Raw genomic sequence first — 26,107 nt, 5'->3', positions numbered from 1 at the left:
GAGACATGGGTTCTAGTCATTGGAGTGGCTTATTTTACTTACTGGGGAGATAAGTACTTAAATGAAAGAATTAACAGTCGAAGATAGGAAATGATTAGGTGCATAATCAGGTGCTTAGTCATTTATTTAATGCTGCCAAAGTAGCGAATATTACAGAAGCTTAGGGAGGAGACCAGTCAATTGTGGGCTGACGTGGTCAGGGATGGATTCCTGGAAGAGGCAGATGGGGACATTATAAACTGTTGTAATGTAAATCTGATTTCCCAGGAACATATTTATTTGCAAAGTTCATTTAAAAAATTATGAATCTTATTAAAAATATAGAAAATTCAGAATATAAGGCCAAAAAAATCACCAATGATCCTACAACTCACTCATGGCTAGATATTTTGATGAGTTAACTTTTAGTCTGGATTTAAAACATTAAAAAATGATAATTGCTATTACAGTATGATAAATCTTTGTATTTTGAGTTAATTCTTCATAATGCAATGATGTATTTCCACATGTTGTGATGTAAATATTGCATCACTTGAACTTATTAACACTTTCAATTTTTGCAATGATGCTTGAAAAAATTTTTAAAAAGTACCTACATTTCAGACAATTTCCTTCAGATAGATTTTGAGGTGTGGAATTACTAGGGTGCAGAGTAAGGACATTGATAATGCTTTTGGTACATGTTGCCAAAAGAGGTATTTGAGAAGAAAGGGTATTACTCCCTTTATTCCTTCATTCCTTCTTTTTTCATTCAGTATTTATATGCTAGGCCTTTTTCCAGGTGCTGGGGATATAGTAGTGAACAAAATAAGCAAAGATCCTTGCTTTTATAAAGTGTATAATTTAGGAGGGGAAAACAGATAATAAGTACAGGTTAAGCATTCCTAATCTGAAAATCCAAAATGCTCCAAAATCGGAAACTTTCTGAGTGCTGATGTGATGTCACAAGTTACTCTGAACATGTTATTTTTTCACTCTATTAACAGTATGTCAGGGCTGGGCACGGTGGTGCACGCCTATAATCCCAGCCCTCTGGGAGACCGAGGCGGGCAGATCACCTGAGATCAGGAGTTCGAGACCAACCTGGCCAACATGGTGAAACCCCATCTCTACTAAAAATACAAATATTAACTGGGTGTAGTGGCGGGCACCTGTAATCCCAGCTACTCGGGAGGCTGAGGCGGGAGAATCGCTTGAACCCAGGAGGCAGAGGTTGCAGTGAGCCAAGATCACGCCACTGCACTCCAGCCTCGGTGACAGAGCGAGACTCCGTCTCAATAAAACAACAAACAAACAGTATGTTGGCCGGGCATGGTGGCCATAATCCCAGCACTTTAGGAGGCTGAGGCGGGCGGATCCCTTGAGGTCAGGAGTTCGAGACCAGCCTGCCCAACATGGCGAAACCCCGTCTCTACTAAAAATACAATAATTAGCGAGGCATGGTGGCGGTTGCTTGTAATCCCAGCTACTTGGGAGGCTGAGGCAGGAGAGTCACTTGAACCTGGAAGGTGGAGGTTGCAGTGAGGAGAGATAGTGCCACTGCACTCCAGCCTGGGTGAGAGAGCGAGACTCCATGTGAAAACAAAAAACAACCCCCCAAAACCAGTATGTCATATTTTTTACTGTTAGGTACTTATATGTAAATAGGTACAAGAAAATAATTGCTTATTGGTATCATATAAATTCACAGTTGGGAATGATGGTGATGCCAAACCACAGATTGTCCACATGGATGGCTAAGACAGTGACATCTTTGCTTTCTGATGGTTAATTGTACAAACTTTGTGTCATGCACAAAATTATTAAAACAATATATAGGATGGTGCAGTGGCTCCCACATGTAATCCCAGTGCTTTCGGAGGCCCAGGTGGGCAGATCACTTGAGGTCAGGAGTTCGAGACCAGCCTGGCCAACACGGTGAAACCCCGACTCTAATAATAATTCAAAAATTAGCTGGGCATGGTGGCGGGCACCTGTAATCCCAACTACTCGGGAAGCTAAGGCAGGATAATCACTTGAACCCAGGAGGCAGAGGTTGCAGTGAGCTGAGATCACGCCATTACAGTCCAACTTGGGTGACAGAGTGAGACTCTGTCTCAAAAAAAAAAAAAATTGTATAAATTACCTTCAGGCTATGTGTATACGGTATATATGAAATATAAATTTTGCATTTAGACTTGGGGCCCATCCTCAAGATATCTCATTATGTATATGAAATATTACAAAATCTGAAAAAACACTTCTAGTCCCAAGCATTTTGAAAAAGAGAAGATACTCTACCTGTATATAGTATGTTGCATGGTAAAATGCACTAAAGAGAAACATAACCCAGGAAAATGGAATGAGGAATGTTGGGGATAGGAAAATTATAAATTTAAATAAGGTGATTAGGGAAGGCTACATTGGGAAACTAGCTTGTGAATAAAATCTGATAGCACATGCCTTATTCCTTGATATTTTATCAGACAGAGTGAATTGTGAGGGTATAGGCCATGAAGTGGAAGCATGGCATGCATGTTTGAGAAGCAGCAAGCAGACCAGCAAGGTGGGAACAAAGTTAGGAGAGGAGAGTTAGGAAGTGAGTACAGAGGTTTGCTGGTGAAGGGAGGACGTTGTAGAGGAGGCCTTGTATTGAGTTTTATAGGATTCCTCTAGATGCTATTTGAGAGCAGACTACAGGAAATTGGAACCAGAAGCAGGAAAACCTGTTAGGAGGCTATTGGTAGTTAATCCAGGTGGAAAATGATGGTGGCTTAAATCAGGGTGGTAGTGGTGGAGATGGAGTGAAATGGTCAGAATTTGAATATATTTTGAAGATTTAGTTGGCAGGAGTGGCTGATACATTGGCTCTGGGATGTGAGAGAAAGATCAGGAGTTCCGTTTTGGATATGTTAAATTTGAGATGTCAAGTGGAGATGTTGAGTAGGCAGTTAGATAAATGAGTCTGGAATTGGAAGAGATAGGAGCTGGAGAAATAAATTTAAAATTGATAGTGCATATTTGAAGTGATGGAACTGAAAGACGACCAGCAAAGGAAAGAAAGTCAAGTCCGAGGACTGAGTTCTGGGGCTTTTCAATAGGGAAAGATCAGCAAGGAGCCTGCAGAAGCCAGTGAGGCAGGAGAGTGGGATGCTCTGGAAGCCACCTGAAGAAAGAAAGTGACTCTAGGAGTGTATTAGTCCATTTTCATGCTGCTATAAAGACATACCTGAGACTGGGCAATTTACAAAAGAAAGAGGTTTATGAGGTTAATGAGACTTACAGTTCCACATGCCTAGGGAGGCCTCACAATCATGGTACAAGGCAAGGAGGAACTATTACATGGATGGCAGCAGGAAAAGACAGAGCTTGTGCATGGAAATTCCCATTTTTAAAACCATCAGATCTCATGAGACTCATTCACTATCACGAGAACAGCGCAGGAAAGACCCACCCTTATAATTCAGTCACCTTCCACGGCCTTCCTCCCATAACATGTGGGAATTGTGGGAGTTACAATTCAAGATGAGATTTGGGTGGGGGCACAGCCAAACCATATCAAGGAAGAAGCAATCATGGGTGTGAAATGGTGCTTGTAGATCAAGACTAAAGATTGATAATTGATGTTAGCAGTAAAAGAAGGTCATTGGTGTGGCTGTTGGTATGTGAGTAGTTTCGGAGAAGCAGTGAGGTGAAAGCTTGGTTGTCATGGGTCCAAGAGAGTAGGAGGCGACAAAGTGGTGACTGTGGGTTATAGACACTGTTTCAAAGAATATAGCTACAAAGAAAAGGAGAGAAATGGGGTGGTAGCTGTTGGAAAGTGGGCTTGACCTTTAAAAAAAATCTGTAGAAATAACAGCATGTTTCTATGCTGATGGGAAAGATCCTATAGAGAGGTAAAATGAATAAAACAGGAGGATTGGTGGAGCCCTGTCTGGGTTGGCAAGAGGGGATGGGGTCCTCTTTCACAAGTGGACAAAGGACCTTTGCAAGGGGCACATGTAATAAGACGAAGGCAGAGTCTGTGGGGCAGAGGTGGTGGGAGAATAGAGGTGGTGGTGGAGCTTGTGGGAGTTCTCTTCTGATTCCTCTATTTTCTCAGGGAAGTGGCAAGTAAGGGAATCAGTGGCAATTGAGGTTGGAGAAGGTTTGAGGTTTGAGGGAAGAGGAGAAAGTATAAAATAGTCACCAAGGAGAGAGAGAAAGAGAAAGTGAATGAATGAAGGAAAATGTGGTATAATTACTGAGTTGCATTAAAGCTCACTTACAGTTACTAACCACAGATTTAAGGTGAGATTAATCAGCATAGCTGTGTGTTTTTGTCCAGCCACATACCTTAAACTATAAGGTGTCAGGAGTTTCCAAGTATACATGGAACAGCTATGAAAATGGACCTCCTGTTAGCTATATGGGTGCAGGTGGATAGTTGGATTTAACAGGGACTGGAGTTTGCCGAGAGAGGATGACAAAGAGGCACAAGGCAGATGAGAATATGTATAAAGGAACAGTTATAACAATAGGATTTAAGGTATGTAAGGAGAATCGTGTAGACCTGAGGTGGATAAAAGGCCGTGAAAAGGGCTGAGTGTGGTGGCTCACGCCTGTAACCCCAGCACTTTGGGAGGCTGAGGTGGGCGGATCACCTGAGGTTGGGAGTTAGAGGCCAGCCTGACCAACGTAGAGAAACCCTGACTCTACTAAAAATACAAAATTAGCCGGGCGTGGTGGCACATGCCTGTAATCCCAGCTACTTGGGAGGCTGAGGCAGGAGAATCGCTTGAACCTGGGAGGCGGAGGTTGCGGTGAGCCTAGATCGCTCCATTGAACTCCAGCCTGGGCAACAAGCGTGAAACTCGTTTCAAAAAAAAGAAAAAAAGGCAGTGAAAAGATGGATAGAGTATATGCCCCTGTGGAATAGAGGAAGGAAGAGTGCTACAGGGGTTGAATGGAAAGAGAGAAGGTGGATCATGGTTGGAGACTGAGATGCTTGAAATTTGCGATTACTAAGGGAATTTCAATTATTGGTAGTGGTAGAGTTTAGAGTGTGACCGTAGGAGTAGAGGGTGAGATTGTTGAGGGGAGTGGCCTAGGAATCAAGAGTTATAGGGATTTGGAAGGATCATCTGTGTGAATAGTAAAATCGGGAAGATTGTGGTGGGAGTGGTGTTAGAGTGAGTGGCAATGCAGTATGATCCCCAAGAGTCAAGGATTAGGAATAACCCTGGAATTAGTAGGTGACAATAAAGCAGAATGGTGGTGGTGGTGTTGGTGGTGGTAGGGAGGAGGGCATGGTCTGGTGACCAGAGGTTAAAATCTAGGGTTTTGGAGAGTAAGGAAGGTGAATGGCCTGTAAGTGGCTCTAATGAACAGAGGCCGTCTATCCCACTTCCAGGGCAGACTGAGGAGAGGTAGGGAAGAAACATCCAACTCTTGAAAGGACCCCAGAGGAAGTGAGCATTCGGTTGCAGTAAGAAGGTAAGGATGTAAAGGGAGCTTAGAAGAGGTTGCAAGTTTTGCTTCTGGCTGACCAGGAGTGCCAAAAGCAAGTTAGTTTTGTGAGTTGGGGAGCCATGAACGTGACTGTGCCAGTTTTGCTGTAACTGTGGCAACCTCATTAAAAATTCAGTGTACTTTTGATGGAGGACATAGTTCTTTGTCTTTTGAATTTTTAAAAAGTGTTAGTATGATTGACTTAATTCATATAAGAATATACAATTGGCCACATTGATGAGTGATGCCTAAGTGCATCTTTTAAAAGATTTGGATAGTGGGAAGATGAGAAAGGTGAATAGAACATGTCAAGTTTTGTGGCAAAGTTAAATGATTAAGCTGGCCAGGTTTAGGGATTTATATTTAAGACATAGAGATGAAATTGTCTGGGTTGGTCTTAATGTCTGCACTAAGGATTGTAGGCTGTTATGATAGCTTTACTACATAAAGGTCTTAAAACATTAAAAATGGTAAAGGTCCTCAAAAATTAATGTAGAATTATTATATGATCCAGTAATTTGGATATATATGCAAAAGAAGTGAATAGACCTGAGTAGACATTTGCACGTGCATGTTCATAGCAGCATTATTCGCAATAGCCAAAAGGTGGAAATAACCCATATGTCCATTGATGGAATAATAAGCAATGTGGTATCTACATACAATGGAATGTTACTCATCTGTGAAAAGGAAGGAAATTGTGACACATGCAACATCATTAATGAACCCTGAAGACATTATGCTAAGTGATTCCACTTACATCACATAACTAGAGTATTCAAATTCATAGAGACAGAAAGTAGATTGGTGGTTGCCAGGGGCTGGGAGAAGGGGATAATGAAGAGTTGGTGTTTAATGGGTTCAAGGTTTCAGTTGGGGAAGATGAGAAATTTCTGGAGATGGATAGTGGTGGTTGTGGCACAACAATGTGAATGTACTTAATGTCACAACATGGTACTTAAAGACGGTCAAAATAGTAAATTGTATGTATATTTTACTACAACAACAAAAGTCTCAAAAGACATAGGCACTGCTTCTCTAATGGTACAGATAAAGGCTAGGCAGCGGTGGCTTGTTCCCTGGAAGCAGGGTGGAGTGGGGAAGACAGGATTTTGGTATAAGGAAGGCTCTGTTTGATGGGCATGTGCTTCCCCTCCAGAGATGTCCGCATTGTCTCTCCCGTATGAATGGGAACTCCAGCATTGGGGTTCTCATTGTTGTTTAGAACACACAACGAGAACATGTTTTCTTAAATAGGAAGACATTTTCTCTGTGTTCTTATTTACTCTATTTGTTTAGCAATTTTTTTTCATAGATGAGATAAGGATAACTCTAGCCTTCAAAATTATTCTAAGTTTTTAATATGAATTCATCTTTTAAATATTGTATTTACTAGTTGAATAGAGTGCTAGTTACTTTGGAGTCATTTTATTTATATCCTGAACTTGGCAGAGGACTATAAATAAAGAAATTGGAAAGCTCTCATTCATAATCTGCTAAGGCCTGTTTCATGAAAACATGTTGTAGTTATTTGTCCAGATGTATTCTTATTGTTGAGTCACAGTAATGACTAGAAGACAGATCAACAGGAGGACGTAAATAAATAAAGCCAAAAAGAAAAGCCAGTGTTGGATTCTTTGGAGCCTGATGGATTCAGGCTGAATCCCAGCTCTGTTACTTAACTCTGAATTTGTTCATTGTGAGCCTCACTCTTCTTATTTATTAAATAGAGAGCTTCTACTTACCTGGAAGAGTCATTTTGATTAAATAGGATAAAAATTAAGTCACCTATGGCAATGGTTGGTATACCTAAGCATTCAATAAGAGGTGGCTGGTAGTATTATAATTGTTACTGCAAAAATGTTTACTGGGACTCTTCTGAAACCCAGTATGCAAACTTAGAAAGCAAAAGAATTAGCAGAAGGGTCCTTCAATTTATACAGATTCACCTCAGGGTTTCTGTAAATCTGGGAGAGTCCCTCGTGTATTTGATGTTTACAGATCATTAGCAAAACAGATGCCAGGAGGCAAATAAACTGTAGCTTAAAGATTTTGGAACTACTGACAATGTAGAGAAAATCAGTTTCTGATAAAGTTATAGTGTTTCTAAGTAAGCAGTAGAAGGCAATGGGAAAATTTTAATTGGGTTTATAAAAGTTTATTTCAGGAACACATGTATTTCCAATTTGAGGCACACCTATACATCTGTAGTCATCGAATTTATAGTGCTTGCTTATTTCTCCATTGGGGTTAATAATATAACAACAACTAATATTTATTGTGTGCTTACGACATGCCAGTGTGATCTTTAGGAAGTTTGTAGCATTCAAAGGCTTGTTTTCATTTGGATGTTTGGAAATTGGCCTTTTATCCACTTGGAGACACAGGGTGTTTAATGAGTTTATTTTGTTCTATTAATTCTATTACACTCCAAATATTTGTTTGGTATTTATAACAGTTAAGACATTTTGTAGGAGACAAAGTTAAGTAAGACATGGAACTTGGCCTCACAACGGACCTATTCACTATATTGTATACGCTTCAGAAGTGGGCGTGCGGTGTCATGGGATGAGCCCTTATCTAGTCCTGGACTCTACCCCTGGCTCTACTACTTCTTCATGGAACCTTTTTCTGCCCCCTTAGGACAAGGCCAGATGCCCCTGTGCTGATTGATTCCTAGTATCACACTTACCAAACCCCATGGTACCTGCTTGTTTAATTCTCTGTGTTCTCCATTAGGGCTAGACTGTAAACTCCTGGAGGGTGAGGACTGTGGCTTATTTATCAACAGGGCCAGCCACAGCAGAGCATTTGTTCCACGAGTGACTACTAATTTTCTGACTTTGGACAAGTGATAACCTATTGCTTTCTTTAACTATGATAAAATTGATTTGATAGTCTCTATAGTGTAGCTTTGTCAGAAAGGTAAAATCAGTAAACTTCTCTAAAATGCCTGTCACAGTGCCTGGCAAATAGTGGGTGTTCCATCAATAGTTTTTTATATTTGAATAAATAAGTTATCTCTTTTCACTAAATTTGACAGATACGATACATCTATTTATGAAGACCATATGGAGTGATGTCATATTTGTAATACATAAAGGGCACAGCTGTCGTTTAGGCAAAGTATAAAGTAATTATTCATATTGGCATAAAAATGTGACACTTCAGGTTACTCATTCAAAAAAGTGGGATAAAATGAATCCTAACTCGTAGAGAAATTACATGGAAGCCTGAGATTATAATCATAAAAAAACTCATCTATAATTATCTATCAATTTGATAGATTTAAGGAATTGTTTCCAATAATTTTGAAGTAATTTTTAAAAATTCCAAATATTTAAATTTAAGTAATAATGAAAGTTGAAAACTAAGATATTCAGTAGAGAAAAAGGTAAATGTAAGTGAACATATCCTTTTGATTTTTTTTTTTTTTTTTTTTTGCCTCCAGCACACCCTACCCTTCCTTTTGCATTTTAAAGCTCCCTTTGGAATTTCACTTATGTTTGATTTTTGAATTCACATAACATAAATTTGGTTAAGGATCAGACTTTTATTCCTTTTGTAGATGAAGTTATAAAAAATTTTTCAAACTATCAGTAAGCAGTGGCATTTGCTGGTTAAAATCCTTCCATATTCTCCAGAAAGAAAGATGAAACTCCCTAGATTTTACTGTATAATGTCAATGGACTTATTATTTGTACAACAGCTGATGCATTTAGGACTTGTTGATTCACTTAATTGGTAACTGTACTCCATTCATAACTTCAACAACTGAAAACAATAGGTCAGTGTCTGCTGTTTATGCGTAAATAGTCACATTGGAGCAGGATATGTCTGAAAGGCAGAATATGTTAGTCTGAGGAGGAATCTGGCATGTGAATGGCTCCATTGCTTGCCATACTGAGGTGGGTTTTTGCTGTCTTTCCTTGAATAATGTTATTTGTGTTTTTATTATGGGTGTTGATGGTTAACTTCCTATGTTATCAGGCTGGCTGCTGTGAAATTGCATTTGATTGTATTTTAAATGCCAGTGTTGGGGGAAAATGCTAGACTAGACTCATGGTTAAAAGTTGGGATGATTTAAAGTTTTTATGTCTTACAGCCTTCATGTGCTAAAGCAAAAAGTTACACCTAGAATAGATTTTTTTTAAGTAACAAATTTCATTTGTACATGGAATCCAAATAAATGTTCATTTATAGTCCTTCCAAATGATTTTTTCTCTAATTTATGAATTAGACGTCTTTCAAATTTTAGAGTCAAATCTGCATTTTAGAATCAGTATTTTTTGAAAAGAGTAATTTTTAATTAAAAAAATTTAAAAGGAAAAACAACCTAAACCTTTTTGTTTCATTGTCAAAAAAAGGAAAACATGCTGGTGATTTTTAAACTCTGTAAGACATTTCAAACATTCTTTTCAAAAATATATTATTTGTAACAAGTAAATTTTAATAATCAAACAATATAATTTACTAGAATAATTGTGTTTAGTTATTACAAAATGCTAACCTAATGAGTCAGGTATTTTACAATGTAAAATAAATGAAGCTGAGTTTTTGTAGCTTCAGTAAGTTTACTAGTGTCCTTGAAATGCTATATTTAATGCAGTCCAGTTTGCAGTCATCTTATCAAGAAACTTTAATTTTGCATAATACAAAAAAATTTTCTTCTTGAGGATTAAAAGAAAGCTTATTTCTGGGTGTATTTTGGGGAAAATTTGAGCTTGTCCTCAAACTATACAACTTCTTAGACTATTTTCTGAAAGTCTACATTTTTAGTGTATAAAATTTGGAAATGTCATTAGTGAAAGAGCAGTGTAGTGGACTGTTATCCTGTTTGCAGCATATTCCCATCTTCTCATCTGGAAAATTAAATCTGATTACAGCTTGGATTAACATTTATGGTTGTGGGGAGAGGAAGATAGTATCTCAAACTCCATGAAATTGAACAATGAGATTATATGGTTTATAGCTAATGTTGAAGTCCTGCTTCTTAAAGGGCAGATTTTGTAATTGTAAGCTTTAAATATGTTCAATATTTTGTTTCTTATTGACTGAAATATCCTAGAGATAATGATTGGGTAAATTCAGCGGGCATTAAATGTAATGTTTTCTGCCTTGAATACCTAACATGTTAAAAGTGAAAGCAGTGTAGAGTCCCGTGTTAACTGCTACATTTGCAGTTTCTCTTAAATTTCCTAAAAGAGGTCCTATTATAGGAGATAGTGGCGTTTGGTTAGTATGTAGTTGTTACGTGTTTTGTACAAAGTGAAGTCGGTGTATTTTTTAATCAGTTTAAAAATATGTCATGCCTTGACTCTTTAAATGAAGTCATTGGTATGACAGAGGGAAAAAGGAAAATAATTTGGTAAGGTGTGTGTGTGTGTGTGTGTACACATACGAGTTACCAATGTACAAATGAGCCCTCATACATAACCACAGCACTTTTATGAATTATTTTGCATTTCTGTTGTAAAAGATCTGTCTACCACGTTTTCTAGGAACTTTAAGCCTAAGGCAGAACTCAGGGTTTTTGGAGGCTGTGTAAAATAATTTATAGCACCTTTCCAGTAAGTCTTGCCCACACTCTTATTCTATTAATTAAACATGATGTGGCAATCTGGTATATCTTAAAGATTTAAAAGTATGTATAGTAGGAGACTGGAAAACATAGACTGTTGAGATGGAAGAAGATTAGCCTTTCTTAAAAGAAAAAAATGTTAGCCATGTTTGTTTGGGAGATCAGTTTTTTCCTGCTGTGAAGACATAGCTTTTTAAGCATGGTCATGTTCTGTGCCTGAGTGAGATTGTGCTTTTGGGAGTCCTATACTGTGAAATGTGTGTGTTTAAATATGGAAATGCTTCTTGTGGCCCTCAGTGAAAGTGATGCACACGTTTCTGTGGGGACAGCCTCTTTGATGGCCATGGTGCTGTGACATCACAATGACATGATAAGAAACCTTGTCTGAGAGCCACCTGCCTCTTTGGTTAAGAGATGCATGGATTCTATTAGAGTGTACATATTATTAGCAAGATATTTTAAATACAGTATTTTTTTCTGTTGAAAAGTATTTTCCTGGGAGTTGATGACATTGATTTTTAAGTTTGTGAGTTATCTACTGCCTAAAGTAGGAGAAAGTTATTGAGAGAAAAGGATAAGGAAAGAAGGCTGTGCTGTGTACCACTAGATTCTTAATTTTCTGTCAGCAGGACAATTCTTGGGTAAAAGCTTGACATACGCTGATTATTCTTACTACCAATCGCCTAAGCAAATTTCTTTCTTCCATGGTAGTACTTTCTTTCTTCCATGGTAGTGCTCTTCCCTGCAGATTTGTGTGTTGAAAGTTAGCTGTTTGGTGACACTGCATTTGATGGTGAACTTACGAATGTGAGAAGGTGTTTTGGAACATTAGCAATTATAGCATTGAATGGTGGATAAAGAAATAGATATATAAATATTAGACCGATGCACAGTTTTCCAGTGTATGCTATTTTCCATATAAAGATATAGAACATTTCATAAAATGTTCCCAGACCATTTAAAACTCAAAGAAATGCAGCTGACGCAATGAAATACATAGAGTACTTGTAAAAACATACAGACACGCAAGTGGATTGCTGCCAGACAGAAAATTTAAAGGCGGTTTGCTTAACTGCAGGGTGCTAGGTTTTGTACATGTGCCATGCTGAAACTGTTAGTAAGGCGGGCGTTGTGTTGCTTGAGAAAAGCAGATCGTATTTGGACCTTTTTAACTCAGATGTTTCCAACGTCGATATTTTGGTGACATTATGGCATTGCGATTGACTCAATGTGAAAAAAGATTTCAGCCTTCCGTGTTAGACATTTTAAGAAAATTCAAATAAATTATTTGCAGTTTTTGTGTTAATCTTTCCAAAATGGCTTTCGTAGTTTTATGAACTATCAGACTGAATCTTTGAGCTAATTGAATGGAACTTTATAGGTTGACTTGGTTTTAAAAAGCATTGCTTTTCTTTCTTTCTTTTTAAAAATGTATTATATTGCTTTGGTGAATGTTAAAGACCTATGAAGTTTGTTTTTTGTAAATGTTACTGGCCTTAATGAAAAGAAACCAAAAGTTGGATGCTGGAATCATAGTAACTAATAATGCATGTATTATCTTGGAACGTTATTCTGTTAAAACCTGGTAATTTCATTTTAGAAAGTCTTAGGACAATTGAAGGAATCTAATTGATGGCATTTATGTTGCTTTCCATTGAGGCAGTATTTGGAATAATACAGTTTGAATGGCCTCCTTCTTGGCATTCCATGGTCATCTTTATCTTCAGTGTGTTAAGATAGGTTGATTTTTTTTCTTTTCATTGATTTTCCCATGCTTTTTTCAATGCTATGTTGTATATATTAATCAAAAATATTTTTTAAACGAGTTTATTATGGTTTCTTGTTAATATAGTTGACTGAAAAGATTTAAGAACCATCTGCCACCTATGAATAAGAATGGTATTTTTAAAAATTGAAGAATATACTACAAATTTTGGTTTCGGACATATAGTCTTTCACAAAATGGTGATAGAAAAGTAGTCTTTGGTTTTGTTTTCATGGGTATTTTGTAGTTCCCAAGAAGCACAAATTACTGCAAGAAAGAGGGCGTGATAGTAACGATTGGCATGAGAGTAATTTTTGTATGAAGTTTGGTAGTTGAAGAATAAGTGTTAAACCACATGTCAATTGGAAGAAAAAGAATAAGCCTTAGATGATTTAGTGGCTTTCCCAACCTCTGTTTTATTATGTCCCTCAGTGGCTTAGAGCTACGTTTTTTGGGTCTCTCGACCAAATTTTAAGTTACTTATGTATGTTTTAGGAATTATAGCCACTGCCCTCTTTTTTAGGCCCCTTGTTCCTCTTTGTTCACCCCCGTTTCCCCTCACTGTACGCTGGTAGAGGATTCTTGGGCAACAGGCTGCCCCTTTGTGTCCTGCTGGCGAATTCTCTTCCGCTGGCCTAGTCCTTTACCTGCCACACTCTTGGTGCCCGCTGGCCTCCCCTCTCACGAGGGCTGAGTCCTTGAGCAGTTTCAGTCCTTCGGGCCAAAGACAGGTCAAGTGAAGAAACTGCTGCCTATCAGGGAAGCCAGAGTTCTCTAGTTGGTGAGACACATCATTGATTCCTTCCCAGTAGTTGAAGATAAGGGTGAAGAAAGAAATTGATTCCCAGCTTTTAAGTCAACCAAAATACACGTCAAGAGTTGAAATCGCTTGCAGATAGTTTCAACTTTTTTGCACCACTCATTTTGAGAAGCTCTACTTTTGCCGTAACCTTTTGAATATTCCTGCTTTTGTTGTTAGTCTTGGGTTTTAAAAAATAATACACATTGGTTTTAATGACTTGGAAACTGATATTTCTAGGATCCTAGTAGTTTGTGAATAGACCCTTAGTTTTTTCCCTTCTTGATTATTCACTGAAGAAATGGACTGCAGTGAACTTTTACATGGATTCATTTTCACAAGGATGTAAATTAGTCTTTTAGTGTGGTGTTTAAAGGTAGCCATGGGTAGCATATATTGTGATCACTGTTAGATGGGAGACCCTCAAATCTATGATTTTCCATAAGCCTTTGAATTGATACATGATTTCTCAAATAGATATTATTCTGACCTCTGATCACTTCCCTTAACATGTCTCAAAGGAATCAAATCTTTTCCTTATTAGAAATGATTGAATGTTTTCCTAATCGATAGTAAATGGAATGCTAATAGCTTTTAGTTTGTTCACTTCTGTATTGACTTACAGAAGATGGCATTGGATCATCTTGCTTATGATTTAAGAATAAAGTGATCCCTTTAGTAACTCCATTTTAAATAGGTGGTCATAAAAGGTATTTTTCGCCATGTATTTGTATAGTTTCTGAGCAAGTTTAATTATGTCAGCTGGAACATAATTTTTTCGTGATATTTTGTTTACACTGACAAGCCAAAAGCGTTGGTCCTCTTTTGAAGAAAACTTCCATCCAGTTTTATCTGCGCTTTCATAAGCGTGTATAAGCATTTTGAGAAGGATATATTTCATTTATTAAAGTGATGAGTTTTGCATTTATTCCTTGAAAGAATTCTCTCACTCCCCCTTCCTCCCCAGTCTGAAACCAGTGCTTAAGGTGGTTTATCAAGCCCACATCTGTAACTATGCAAAGGAGGCTTCTGATTAGAGAAGAAAAGTCAAGCAGGTTTAAGACTCATTTTCTCTGGAAAAATATATTGAGGGCAATTTGCAGCTGGCAAGATTTTTGCATTAGGTAATAGTCTAAAGTTAACAGTAGCATCAGGTCTTTACAATTTTTCTTTTTTATATTTCTGGAGGAGGTAATGGGAGTGCCTTGCCGAGTCCTTCCTTGTGCTCATCAACATAGCAGCCTCAGCTGCCCCCCTTGGATCCCCTGCCAGGGCTGCTATCATCTTCTGATCAAATATTAATGTGTGATCCTCTGCTTGCTCACTAATCCAAAGCCAATTAATATTATCTGTCAATTATTTACAGATCCTGAGGTGCAGAGGCAATTCCCGGAGGACTACAGTGACCAGGTTCGGAATGCGTAATTAATTTTTTACATGACAAAATTTATTTCAGAGTTGTTCAACATATTATTACTGTTCTTTTTACTGAAAGAGATAAATGAATTTTTAGAAGGGAAGAAAAGCAGTAATTAGGAACCAAAGACAAAAAGTAAAATGTATTGAAGTAAGACTGAAAATATTGGTGCTAGATTTGGGGTGTTTCTTTTAGGGAGAAAATGAACACAAAATAAGGAAGAAAACCTATCACAAATTTTACTCTTCACTTTGAGGTATGCTACAGTCTGCACTTCATTAGGAAATCCTTTCTGGATTGCCTGTGAACTTTTTAAAAAAATGCTATTTCAGAAGTCAAGAAGCAGTGTAACAAAAAAGAGAGAAGAGGGAAGTTTATAACATTTCCTGGAATTTGAAATAGATGATGAAATTATGTGTTATGGTAGTATTGGAAGGAGAAGATGCACGTGCAGAAATGGACTTAAGGGTGAGGGTGGTGCTGATGAGGGTAGTGAGTTAAGGTTGGCCAGTTGGCTCTACCATCTTGAATTGACAGCATTCTGCAAGCATAGAATGGGGTAGAAGGAACGATTTTACTCACAAGATAGTGCTGAAGTTCTGATGTTGCTGTGTTTTTTATAATTAGTTCTAGGTTATACATTCAGAATTCTAGTTTCTATCTTGAGAGATATTGAAGACGTTTTGTAGCTTTTTTGAGGCACCTTACATTTTTAGTTCAAATATGCAATTTGGTATACTTTTTAAAGCAGCTTTGAAATAAAAGCATTCTTGATTACACTGAATAAGACAACTTTATAAAACCTTTCACATGTGAAATACCACATACAGTAAAAGCATGTTTCTTAAGCACATCTATTTAATTTTTTTATTAAAAGTATTTGAATGAGGGTAAGTACAATAGAATAGAAATACCCAGTACAGTGATAGTAACACCTTCGCAGTGTGTCTTGTTGTATAGAAAGCAAGGTATCTGATACATCTTTATGAATAAAGGGGACATAATATGACCAGGAATAGAACTGGATAATCAGTATAATGAGCTGCTTTGTAATGAGATCTTATAGTACAAGAACCCAAGAGAACTGGCATGGTTTGCTTTGTGTTTGATCTCAAGATTTTAAATAAGATTTTAAAAAATATTAAAATCTTCCGACTCTGTCTCTTGCTTCATCTTCTACCAGGAGAGTTAAATTTTTATTTTATCTTAGATTTCTATGAGATTGGGCTCTTTAGATTCAAACTACACAATCCAAGGATTATAGGACCTTTTCATTAATGAATTTCCTTTCTTTAAACAATATATAAAGGCTGGAAAATCTTAACGTATTATTTAGAATACACTTGAGTCCATAAATTTTAACAAAATTATTGTTCTAAAGTCTTGTGTCTAGGTAAATAACCTTTGTAGTTCCATGATCTGAATTACTGAGTGAGATGGAATTTTATAGGAGAAACTTAAAATAGCATAGTTACCATCTGGGTCTATTCCGTTCAACATAGTTTCTTACTATATCTGAAAGTTTTTGAACAACATGATTTCTTTTTTAGTATAACTTTAAAAAACTGCATGGGTAATATGTTCATGACAAAACATGTAGAAACTATAGATAAAGCAAAAATAAATTTACAAAAGAATGAAAAGAAAGAAAATACAAATCATCGGTTATTATACTGTACAGAGATAACCACTGTAACAATTTGGTGTTTATCTTTCCATGTTTATTTCCCTGAGTACACATAGAAGTTTGTGCGTTTAAGGAGAGTATATGTGTACGTATATGCATACATGTACTATTCATGCATATGTGTGTACTGAGAGAAATATACACTAATATCAATTCCATCATTGTATACAGAGCTCAGTTGACTGATTGGATATTATGTTATGAATGTAATTCTCTTTGCTTTAGTTAATGGATGGTCTTACAAGTATTTCATATTTTGAAGTTGGAATTATTAGAATTATAGTAGGAACCTAAGTAATAATGATAGCTTTAGTTATTTTAAAGGTGCACATAGTATAGTAGTATTTGTTTTCTTTGTTTAAATCATTGACATCGTTTTGAAATTTGGAGAATGGTCCTCATGGACCAGAGGTAGACTTATAAGAGTGCACACAACTCAGCCTCACTTAGCAGAGATTTATTTATTTCCTCCAACTTGACACATGATTTCCTTTTTTTTTTCGCCTCCTATAACCCAAGAAATGATTAATGAAGGATCTACTTTGTTTTGGAGACATTACCTCCAAATTCCCAGAAATATATTTGAGAGTTGTATCTGCTGGGAAAGAAAGTGAGAACTGTGTGCTTTTTAATTTATCTTTTTATCATTTAGGTTCTAAGCTTAGTTTTTTCTTCTTCCCATTTGTTAAATTATCTTTTCCTACAGTAAAACTATTATAAAGGAATTCTTAGAAATATTTCTATTACATACAAACCTTAAATGCTGAATATGCATTTAATCTCGACAACATTTCTAGTATTAAAACATTTATGATGTAATCCTTAAGGAATATTTGAGATAATTCACCACAAAGTATAGCACTTATTACCACACAGACACACACACACACACACACACACACACACACACACACACACACAATTCCCCCTCCCCCAGTTTTTCTCCTCATTCGCCTAAACTACCAGTGCTTGTTTTTACATATAGTGTATTTCCCATGTACCAGCACATTGATCAGAGACGCTTGCTGCTGCTAGATGTTTTATTCTGTGTGTTCTTTGTACCTTACAGTAAAAGAATCTGTCACAAATTATTGTGGCTCACTGCTTTAGAAACTGAGAAAAAAGGGAGGTTAGATTGACATCTGTGACTGAATAATGATGACCAGCCTTTTGGCTCTCCTTGAGCCACAAAGCTAGCACTGCCTTTAGAGTGGAAAAAGAAGTAAGAAGAAAGGGGAGGGATAAAAGAGAGTTACAAATCTGTGGTCCCGGAGATGTATTACTGTTGGGCCAGTTGTCTGCATGGTATGATAATCCATTTTGATCTTCTCTGTCTTAATTGTCTGCTAAAGACAAATGGGCAGTAAAAGTTCATCAGTTTCATCTTTCTGCTTCTCGTTTAGAAGCAGAATAAATGATCCATCACTACAGAAGAAGCCTTTCTTTCTGTCACGGAAGTAATGCAGACCCAACACGTTTTATTAAAATGTTTTCCCCTCATTATTTCAGTCCTCTCAGCTCTGATAGATCTTACTGTTTCATAAAAAATGTAATCTGAAATGTAAATAAGGGTCTTGATACAGAAGGAAGAAGTAATGAGCAGCCTGATTGTAATTACTGACAAAGTGATTTCTCTGTGCCCCATTTTTTTTCCTCCTTAAGTTGTCTGTGACACCCTCAGACCACAATGACATCTATGGTTTAAAACCATTAAATCACTGTAGCACTCAATATTTCATTTAAAATCTGGTAAGCCTGCGATCTTTAAACCTGGAAATACAGGCTTTGTTAATTCCTGAAAGACATGCATTGCCTATTTTTTTTTAAAAGAAAAAAAAAAACAAGGCAAAAGCAGGGGCTTTTCAGAGTTCATATTATTTATTCATCTGCTTTTGTTTAATCCTTACCTAGTTTAAATACTAAAACATCAACATTGGTAGGATCCTGACTTGAAAAGAATCCTGTATTTTTGAAAAATTTTAATAACAGCTTACTTATGAAATTTTCTTAAATTCTGTCTCCCTTAACTGTAATATGAAGTAGTCTAAAATTTTTTTTAGGGTTAAGATTACTAAATTACAGATGTAAGTTTTGAGTTACTTTGGATTTGCGTAGCTTGGACTAGATACTGTTCAGTCTCTTACTGTAACTTTAGGTAATGTGGCTCTTAATAAAAGCCAATTGGAATATTTTGTTAAAGGACTGAAGCACAATAACAATGTATTTCTTTCATTTCTAGAAATTGGTTTCTCAAATATATCAACATGTCAATCAGACATTAAAAGTAAGAAAAAAATGAATAGCTTTCCCTGCTGAAAATAGTCTTGTAGTTAATTAAGTGAGTTTATAATTATTCTATTATGTTTACTGTGTTCATTCATAGTTATGGAAATAATTGGTAAAACTTTATTTATTGTGATTAGTTCAGTTTTAATGAATACTAATTGAATTAAGGGAGAAAAGAATGGTTAAATTAACATGTTAGCAAATTATGGTCACCACTCTCATCAAAATCCCATCTTTGGTCTCAAAACATTATATGATTTTTTCAGATTAAAAAACATGAGCCTTTAGTAATTATAATATTTAGTATGGGATGGTTTGAAATTAAGAGATAATAACCTATCAAAGAGATTTCCCTAAATAGTCTTGTAATGTGTCAAGTATAATAGGTATTACACATACCGTTTTGAAATGTATTAGTTATGATTGCTTCTTATACGAAAACATGTAGAATTAATAATTTGTCCTCACAATTGTACTTTCATAGCCTGTTTTTTCTAAGAGTGGCAATTAGAGTTGAGTGTGCTAAAAGTTGCTTCTCCAGTGTGCTCATCCACCCTTTGATGGAATACAGTGAGCCTCTTAGAGCCCTTTAAAGAGTGGTCCAGGCACAGTTACCTACCCCTGTATATATAGATTGCTGTTTAGAGTTGCAGGTAGTTTTTCTTTCCACTGGCACTGAAACAGAGTGTTACAATGAAACCAACAATCTTTATGCATTTATAGAAACTATAACAATTTTATGGAAATCTTTATATAGAAACTAACAGTGTTTCTTGTACAAGCTCTATAAGCAATGTAGAAACATGGCACATTGGGAAAAATTAAAAGGTGCCCTTTCTCTTAAGGTTTTATATTGCCTATGTGATTTCAAAATTTCACTATAGGCAGTTAAACAAATTATAAAACCATATACCAACTATATACTAAAAAGGAACAAAAATATGTTGCATAACTCAGGCTAATTGTGATGGAAATTGGCATTTCTGAGTTGCATGTAATTGCTTAAATATGGAGTTTTCATCTGTTCATGCTTGAGGTATGCTCCATGCAAAACATTTCTTAAGCTTACAGTTATTCACAGTATAACCAGTGTAAATCAACTGGAAGATTCTGATTAGAGAGACAGTAGAGATAATATTTAAACAAGACTTTCAACTTGTATGTTGAAGATTGCCTTGTTCTTTTGGTGAGAACTCCTGTGTATGAAAACTTTCATGTTACTTTCTTCAAAATTTTGATAAGCCAGAGATAAAACATTTCTACTGTAAAACTTACTCATGCCCTGATTCATTGAAAGAATACTATTTCATAAGAAAATTATAGATATAATCTAGTTCCTAAATTTTTTGTTACTATGAAAAGAAGCCACATTATACCAACATTGTATAATATGACACACATGTATAATATTTACAGGAAGTATAAAACAAATGATAAATTTTGATTCTTTTTTTTGCATCATTATTAGGCAGAGAAACATAAGCAGCAGAGTGTGGTGTATAAAATGTGACGTTGATTCCACAAAGGTTCTGGCAGTCTTTCGACGGTGGCTTGTTTAAACCATGGGTCTTCACATTGGAATTGAGATTTTGGGTTTGTGGTCCTTGGGGCCCGGTATTCACCAAGCTCACAAAGAATGGAATTGAACTTGGGTGTATCCCATTTCTCTTGGAAACTTTTGAGCTTTCTTGTTTTTTTTTTAATTCTTTTCCAAAGTGGGTGTTGTCATGCTTCCAGCTTACTCACAGGTTCTCTTCAAACTAGATCCACTTTAAATGGTGAGGTCACCTTTGCTCTTGGAAACTTTTTAATGACACTATATACCATGGAACAGAATTTGTAAATTCATTTGACTCTCATCCAAAGGACTTATGTAAGGGTCAAATGGGTCACATTTTAAAATGGTTCTATAATCTGGTCTTAAAAAGAGCAACTTATGGTTACAAGTGACTATATTTTCTGATTCTTTTTCCGTCATATCTGTTTTTGGCAGCAGAAACAGTCTAGGAGACTAGGTCTGATTTTGTATATTAATTGAGAGATTGATGAGTGTACTATCTGCAGACTTTGAGCCAGACAATGTAGCAGGTAAAGAGGAGGAGAGAAGTAGATTCCGTCTCTCCCTTGAAGGAACTTACTGCCTAGTAGGCTATAGAGTAATGCATGTCTAGGATGTTTTGTGGAATAATGGCATGGCCACAACACTTGAAAGTGGGAATGTCTCTGAAAACTAGAACCCTTGGGTGGTGGTGCTGCCATGATCACATTCCTTCAATTTCTTGTTCTCTGTTACATGAAGCCATAGAAGTTAGTAGAGTTAAGTGGTATAGAGAAGCAAGTGGAAAGTCTTGGAGCTGCCCTTAAAGGTCACCTTTTAGGTTGTTTTAGATATGTGCATTTCTTTCTTTTCTTTTTTTCTTGAGACAGTCTTGCCTAGGCTGGAGTGCAATGGCACAATCTCAGATCACTGCAACCTCCACCTCCTAGGTTCAAGCAATTCTTATGTCTCAGCCTCCCAAGTAGCTGGAATTACAAGTGTGTGCCAACATACTCAGCTAATTTTTGTATTTTTAGTAGAGATGGGGTTTCATCATGTTGGCCAGGCTGGTCTCCATCTCCTGACCTCAGGTGATCCTCACACCTTGGCCTCCTGAAGTGCTAAGATTTCAGGTGTAAGCCACAATGCCTGGCCAGATGTGTGCTTTTCTAAGAGTCACTGTTGATTCATGGGCTTTTCAACCTCTTGCCCAAAAAGCTCACTTTCCATATTTCTTAGTAACTTGGCAGTCTGGAAACGTAGGTGGAAATGTAATTTTCTCATCTGCAGGTATAAACTCTCAATCTCTTTAGACTGTTCTGCCTAAGAGCTGATTGTTAGCATGATAGCCACAGGGTGCTCTGCTGAAGTGGGTTTCTTGAAGTGGGTATCGGTATTCGTGAATGCCACCAAATGTAGGTGTTCTGAAGGACGGCATTATAGATTTCTAAGGTTCATTGATAGATTACAGATGTAGAAATACATCCCAGCTTAAATATCTGCTTCTTTGTATGTGTTTAAACGTGTCCCATTGTTGACAATTAGCCAATTTAAATGTTTTCTAAGTATAGGTTCATAGATAGGTTAAAAAAAATAGTCTATCACAGGTTGCCTCTTATTTTTCCCCATGTTGTTACAAGTAAAATATATCACCTTGGACAAATGTCAAGGTGCTTTTTAAAGTGTTTGCTGAAGAAAAAACACTTTTTTGTTTGATTTTGTGTTTTAGAGTTGGGGTCTCATCTCAATCTGTCGCCCAGGCTGGAGTGCAGTGGTGTGATCATAGCTCACTATATCCTCAAACATCTAGACTGGTCTCAGGCAATTCTCCTACCTCAGCCTCCCAAGTAGCTGGGACTTCAGGGTGTGTACCACCATGCTGCCTAGTTGAAAAAAAAATTTTTTTTCAGAGATGGGAGTCTTACTATGTTGCCCAGGCTGACCTTCAACTCCTGGCCTCAAGCAATCCTCTTCCCTCGGCCTCCCAAAGTGCTGGGATTATGGGTGTGAGCTTCCATGCTCAGCCTCAGAAAAACTACTTGTATATAAGAGGTACTATTCAGTAATATCCATATGCTGAGTTTTTCTCCATTTCCAGAGAAGGGTGAATTTAAGAATGGGATGGGGTTGAACTGACATCTTAATGAAAATATATTTCAACCTTAAACATTTAGCGAAACTCAATTGAAAAATTGAGACATTTTCTGACTTAAGGCTCTTCTTTTAAGTTGAAGATTTCTTCCCAATTTGGTCACTCCCCAGCTGTTACAGTTATGTAGAAGGAACTCATTAAAAAGACAAATTCTTTTTGAGCCATTCTTTCTGAAAGCACGCCAAGCTATACAGCTATGTTGTACTACTACTTATTTGAATCTGACTCCAGGAAATGGTAATTATGCAATCCTTACTTACACATTCTTATGAGAATGTTCTCTTGGGTTTATTCTGGATCCCAAAAAGCCCCACTAAATTTTTGTCTGTGAGTACTATTGGTTGGTCTTGTTTCTAGTAAGTTATGCTATGATTAAAACTAAATGGACCATGTCTGCTTTTGAGAGGGGTAGTCTCTGTTTTCTCTTAGCCTCATAGAATCAGTCCCGGTTGCTCCTTGGATGCACCTAGAAGTCCTGTTGATTATTTTTCCTAAACTGCTCTCTAGTCTGTCCTATTCATCTGTTTCCCTCTGCGTTCACACTCCAAGCTTCTCTCACATGGACTCTTCCTAATGGTCTACAACCCAGTGACGCTACAATCACCACCCTCTCTAAGATGGCCGGAGATGACTTTCTAAAACCTAAATCAAATCACATAATTTCTCTTTAGTCAAAACTCTTGATGGTTCCCAGGTACCTTAAAGATCAACTCCAAATCTCTTAACTTGGATTTAAGGCTGGTCATAGTCTGACTTTGACCCAGCCTCTAGTCTTGTCTCCTGCCACCTCCCCTTACAGCCCAGACATGGGATGCCTCATCATTTCCCAGCTTGCTTGGCTTTTCCGCTCCTGTATATTTTTTGTCCAAACTGGCTTTTGGTTGAAATATTTTTCTCCTTGTTGTCCTGCAACTCCTACCTCAGTATACTTCTGTTTATATACCTTGTTTCACCTTCTCTGTGAAACTTGTCCTGATGAAATTAGTCACGTCAGCCTTAGCTTTTAGGCAGCAATGGGAGGATCCACGCCTGTGTCGTCTTGCTTGTATATCTGTGTCTTCATCAATCTGTGAATGCTTCAAATGTAGAAATGGCTATGGCCAATGTTAGAGACCCCTTTGAGCAGCTAGGACAGATTGGGGGCTCAGTGAACAACATGAGGTATGTGATACACAGATGTAATTGCTAAAGAGTTAAGATTCCAGAAAGGAGAGTGCAGGGGAATGACTGTGGTGATTAAGAGCTTGGACTTTGGAGCAAGACTGCTAGGGTCTGAATCCTGGTTCTGCCATTTACAGGGGTTTACCACTTGGGGATTTGATTTCCTCATCTAGAAAGTAGAGATAGTCATAGTAACTACCTTGTAGGATAGCTATGAGGGTGTCATGATTTAAAATGTGTGAAGTGCTTAGAATAACACCTGACACCAAATCATAACCAATAATTATGTCGTGTCTCCTATTGCTGGGCATAGATTTAAGTAAGGCAGCAAAGTAACCTGGTTTTGGTGTCTTTGTCAGGTGTTAGGGTTGTGTGTGATAACCTTTGCCTCTAGAATTTCAGACTGATCTAGGAAGGATTCTGGAAATGCCTCCCTTTCTAAACCCACACTGTTTCAGAACAAAATTTAGAGAAGTCACAAAGGTAACAGCGAATATTTTGTCAAGTAAGGATGAAAAGACATAATCAGAAACAATTCCTGAATATTTGTGTTCTAAAATGTACTGAAAAGATAAAAACTCTTTAAATGGTGATGAAGGGGTTTCAGATAATTACTTTTTATTTATTTTATTCCAGTTGTGAAATCTATATGTTGAGATTCCCATGTTCAAAACTTCAGAAATTTAGTAATGGGACCACTGTCCTTGTAAATGAGCCCTTTTGGTTGTATGTAGTATTTTGTATTACTGCAGTAGCTTTCATTTTTTAAATACTTATATACAGTACAGTAAAGATTCCTCTGACTATTATAATTTTCAACTGTGTAACTTCGGTCGGTTTCAGATTTCAGAAGTGGTATAACATGAAGCCGAGACTGTGGGCCTGAATATATGTATGTATGTGTGTGTGCGCGTGTGTGTGTGTGTGTGGCAGATGGGGGTTGGTAGGTAGAAATGAAAAGGCGTTTGTAAAATGAGAATCTCTTAAAATTGAATTTATCAAAGATTATTTACATAAATTGTGTGATACAATGTTGTTTCACAGTGCTTTTATCCCTGGAATATTCTTATCTAGGTTGTTTGTCTAGAACATACTAATTGGTTTTTCAAAAGTCAGTTCAAATGCCACCTCCATTGAGGAATCTTTTACATCCCCCAGATAGATTTCTATCAGAAAACCTAAAACACTTTATACTTGTTTACCTGTCCGCTTCCTTTCCCAAGCAGGAAGTCAGAGATTCTTGCCGGCTTCATGTCCAGATCTCTAGGACCTGGTAACTGTGCATGGCTGTTAGGAGGCCAAGTATTTAATATACATTAAGTGACTGAATAGTTCTCACACTGTAATCTTTGGGCTCAGAATTTAAGCTAGGTAGGACAAACCAAGACATACCTTTATTAAATCCCATCTTACCTAGAGAGGCTTAACCAGATGTGTTTATGATTCTCACATTTGAGCGTATATCGGACATGATGCCTCTTTGTGTAGTATCTAGTTTTAGAGGTATAACTTGTAAAGTGTTGAGAACATTTTTTATCAGAGCACTCTTCCAACCTGCCAGATACTTATCATTTCTGGAGATCTAAACCCCTGGCAAATTAAGAAATAGCTCTGGATTTTTAGAATGTATCTGTTATAATAAACAGATTTAATGGCAGGTAGAAATACTTTTTATTATTCATGTATTATTTATGTCTTAAGAAATATCCCCTACCCCTTAAAATATTAAATTTTTATTTTTATTACTATTATTTTTTAGACAGAGTCTTACCCAGGCACCCAGGCTAATGTACAGTGATACAGTCTTGGCTCACTGCAACCTCTGTCTCCCAGGTTCAAGCGATTCTTCTTCCTCATCCTCCTGAGTAGCTGGGATTACAGGTATGTGTCACCACGCCTGGCTAATTTTTGTATTTTTAGTAGAGACAGGGTTTTGCCATGTTGCCCAGACTGGTCTTGAACTCCTGACCTCAGGTGATCCACCCACCTTGGCCTCCCAAAGTGCTGGGATTATAGGCATGAGCCACTGTGCTCGGCCTTTTTTTTAATAAAATGTTTAACTCAAAGAAAAGTTAGGAGGCAAAAATATCCACATGTTATATGAGATTTGACTTTTGATATGACACTTTGGGCAAAGACTACATTTTTTGGCTTCATCTTTTTCATCTGTAAAATGAAAAAGTATTAATAATACTAACTGTGTAGAATTGGCAGGAAAAGTAGCCATAATATATACATAATACCTGAATTCAT

The 26,107-nt window shown here is 37.0% G+C and overlaps 1 protein-coding gene across 6 annotated transcripts in view; it reads left to right on the top strand.

Moving 5' to 3' along the window:
• DENND1A (DENN domain containing 1A) overlaps window positions 1-26,107 on the top strand; it is a 544,738-nt gene that overhangs the window by 117,446 nt on the left and 401,185 nt on the right. For 5 of the 6 annotated variants that reach the window (XM_030817797.1, XM_012509181.2, XM_030817793.1 and 2 more), the window contains exon 3: window positions 14,981-15,024. In XM_030817797.1, coding sequence (XP_030673657.1) covers window positions 14,981-15,024 — 44 coding nt within the window. Of the gene's footprint in view, window positions 1-9,335; window positions 9,378-14,980; window positions 15,025-26,107 lie in introns of those variants that run through there. The other variant, XM_030817794.1, reaches the window with a different exon arrangement.

This window comes from Nomascus leucogenys, chromosome 8 (assembly GCF_006542625.1).
Source record: "Nomascus leucogenys isolate Asia chromosome 8, Asia_NLE_v1, whole genome shotgun sequence".
NCBI lineage: Eukaryota > Metazoa > Chordata > Mammalia > Primates > Hylobatidae > Nomascus > Nomascus leucogenys.
Note: the sequence above shows the minus strand (reverse complement) of the source record. Positions and strands in the feature narration are given on the sequence as shown.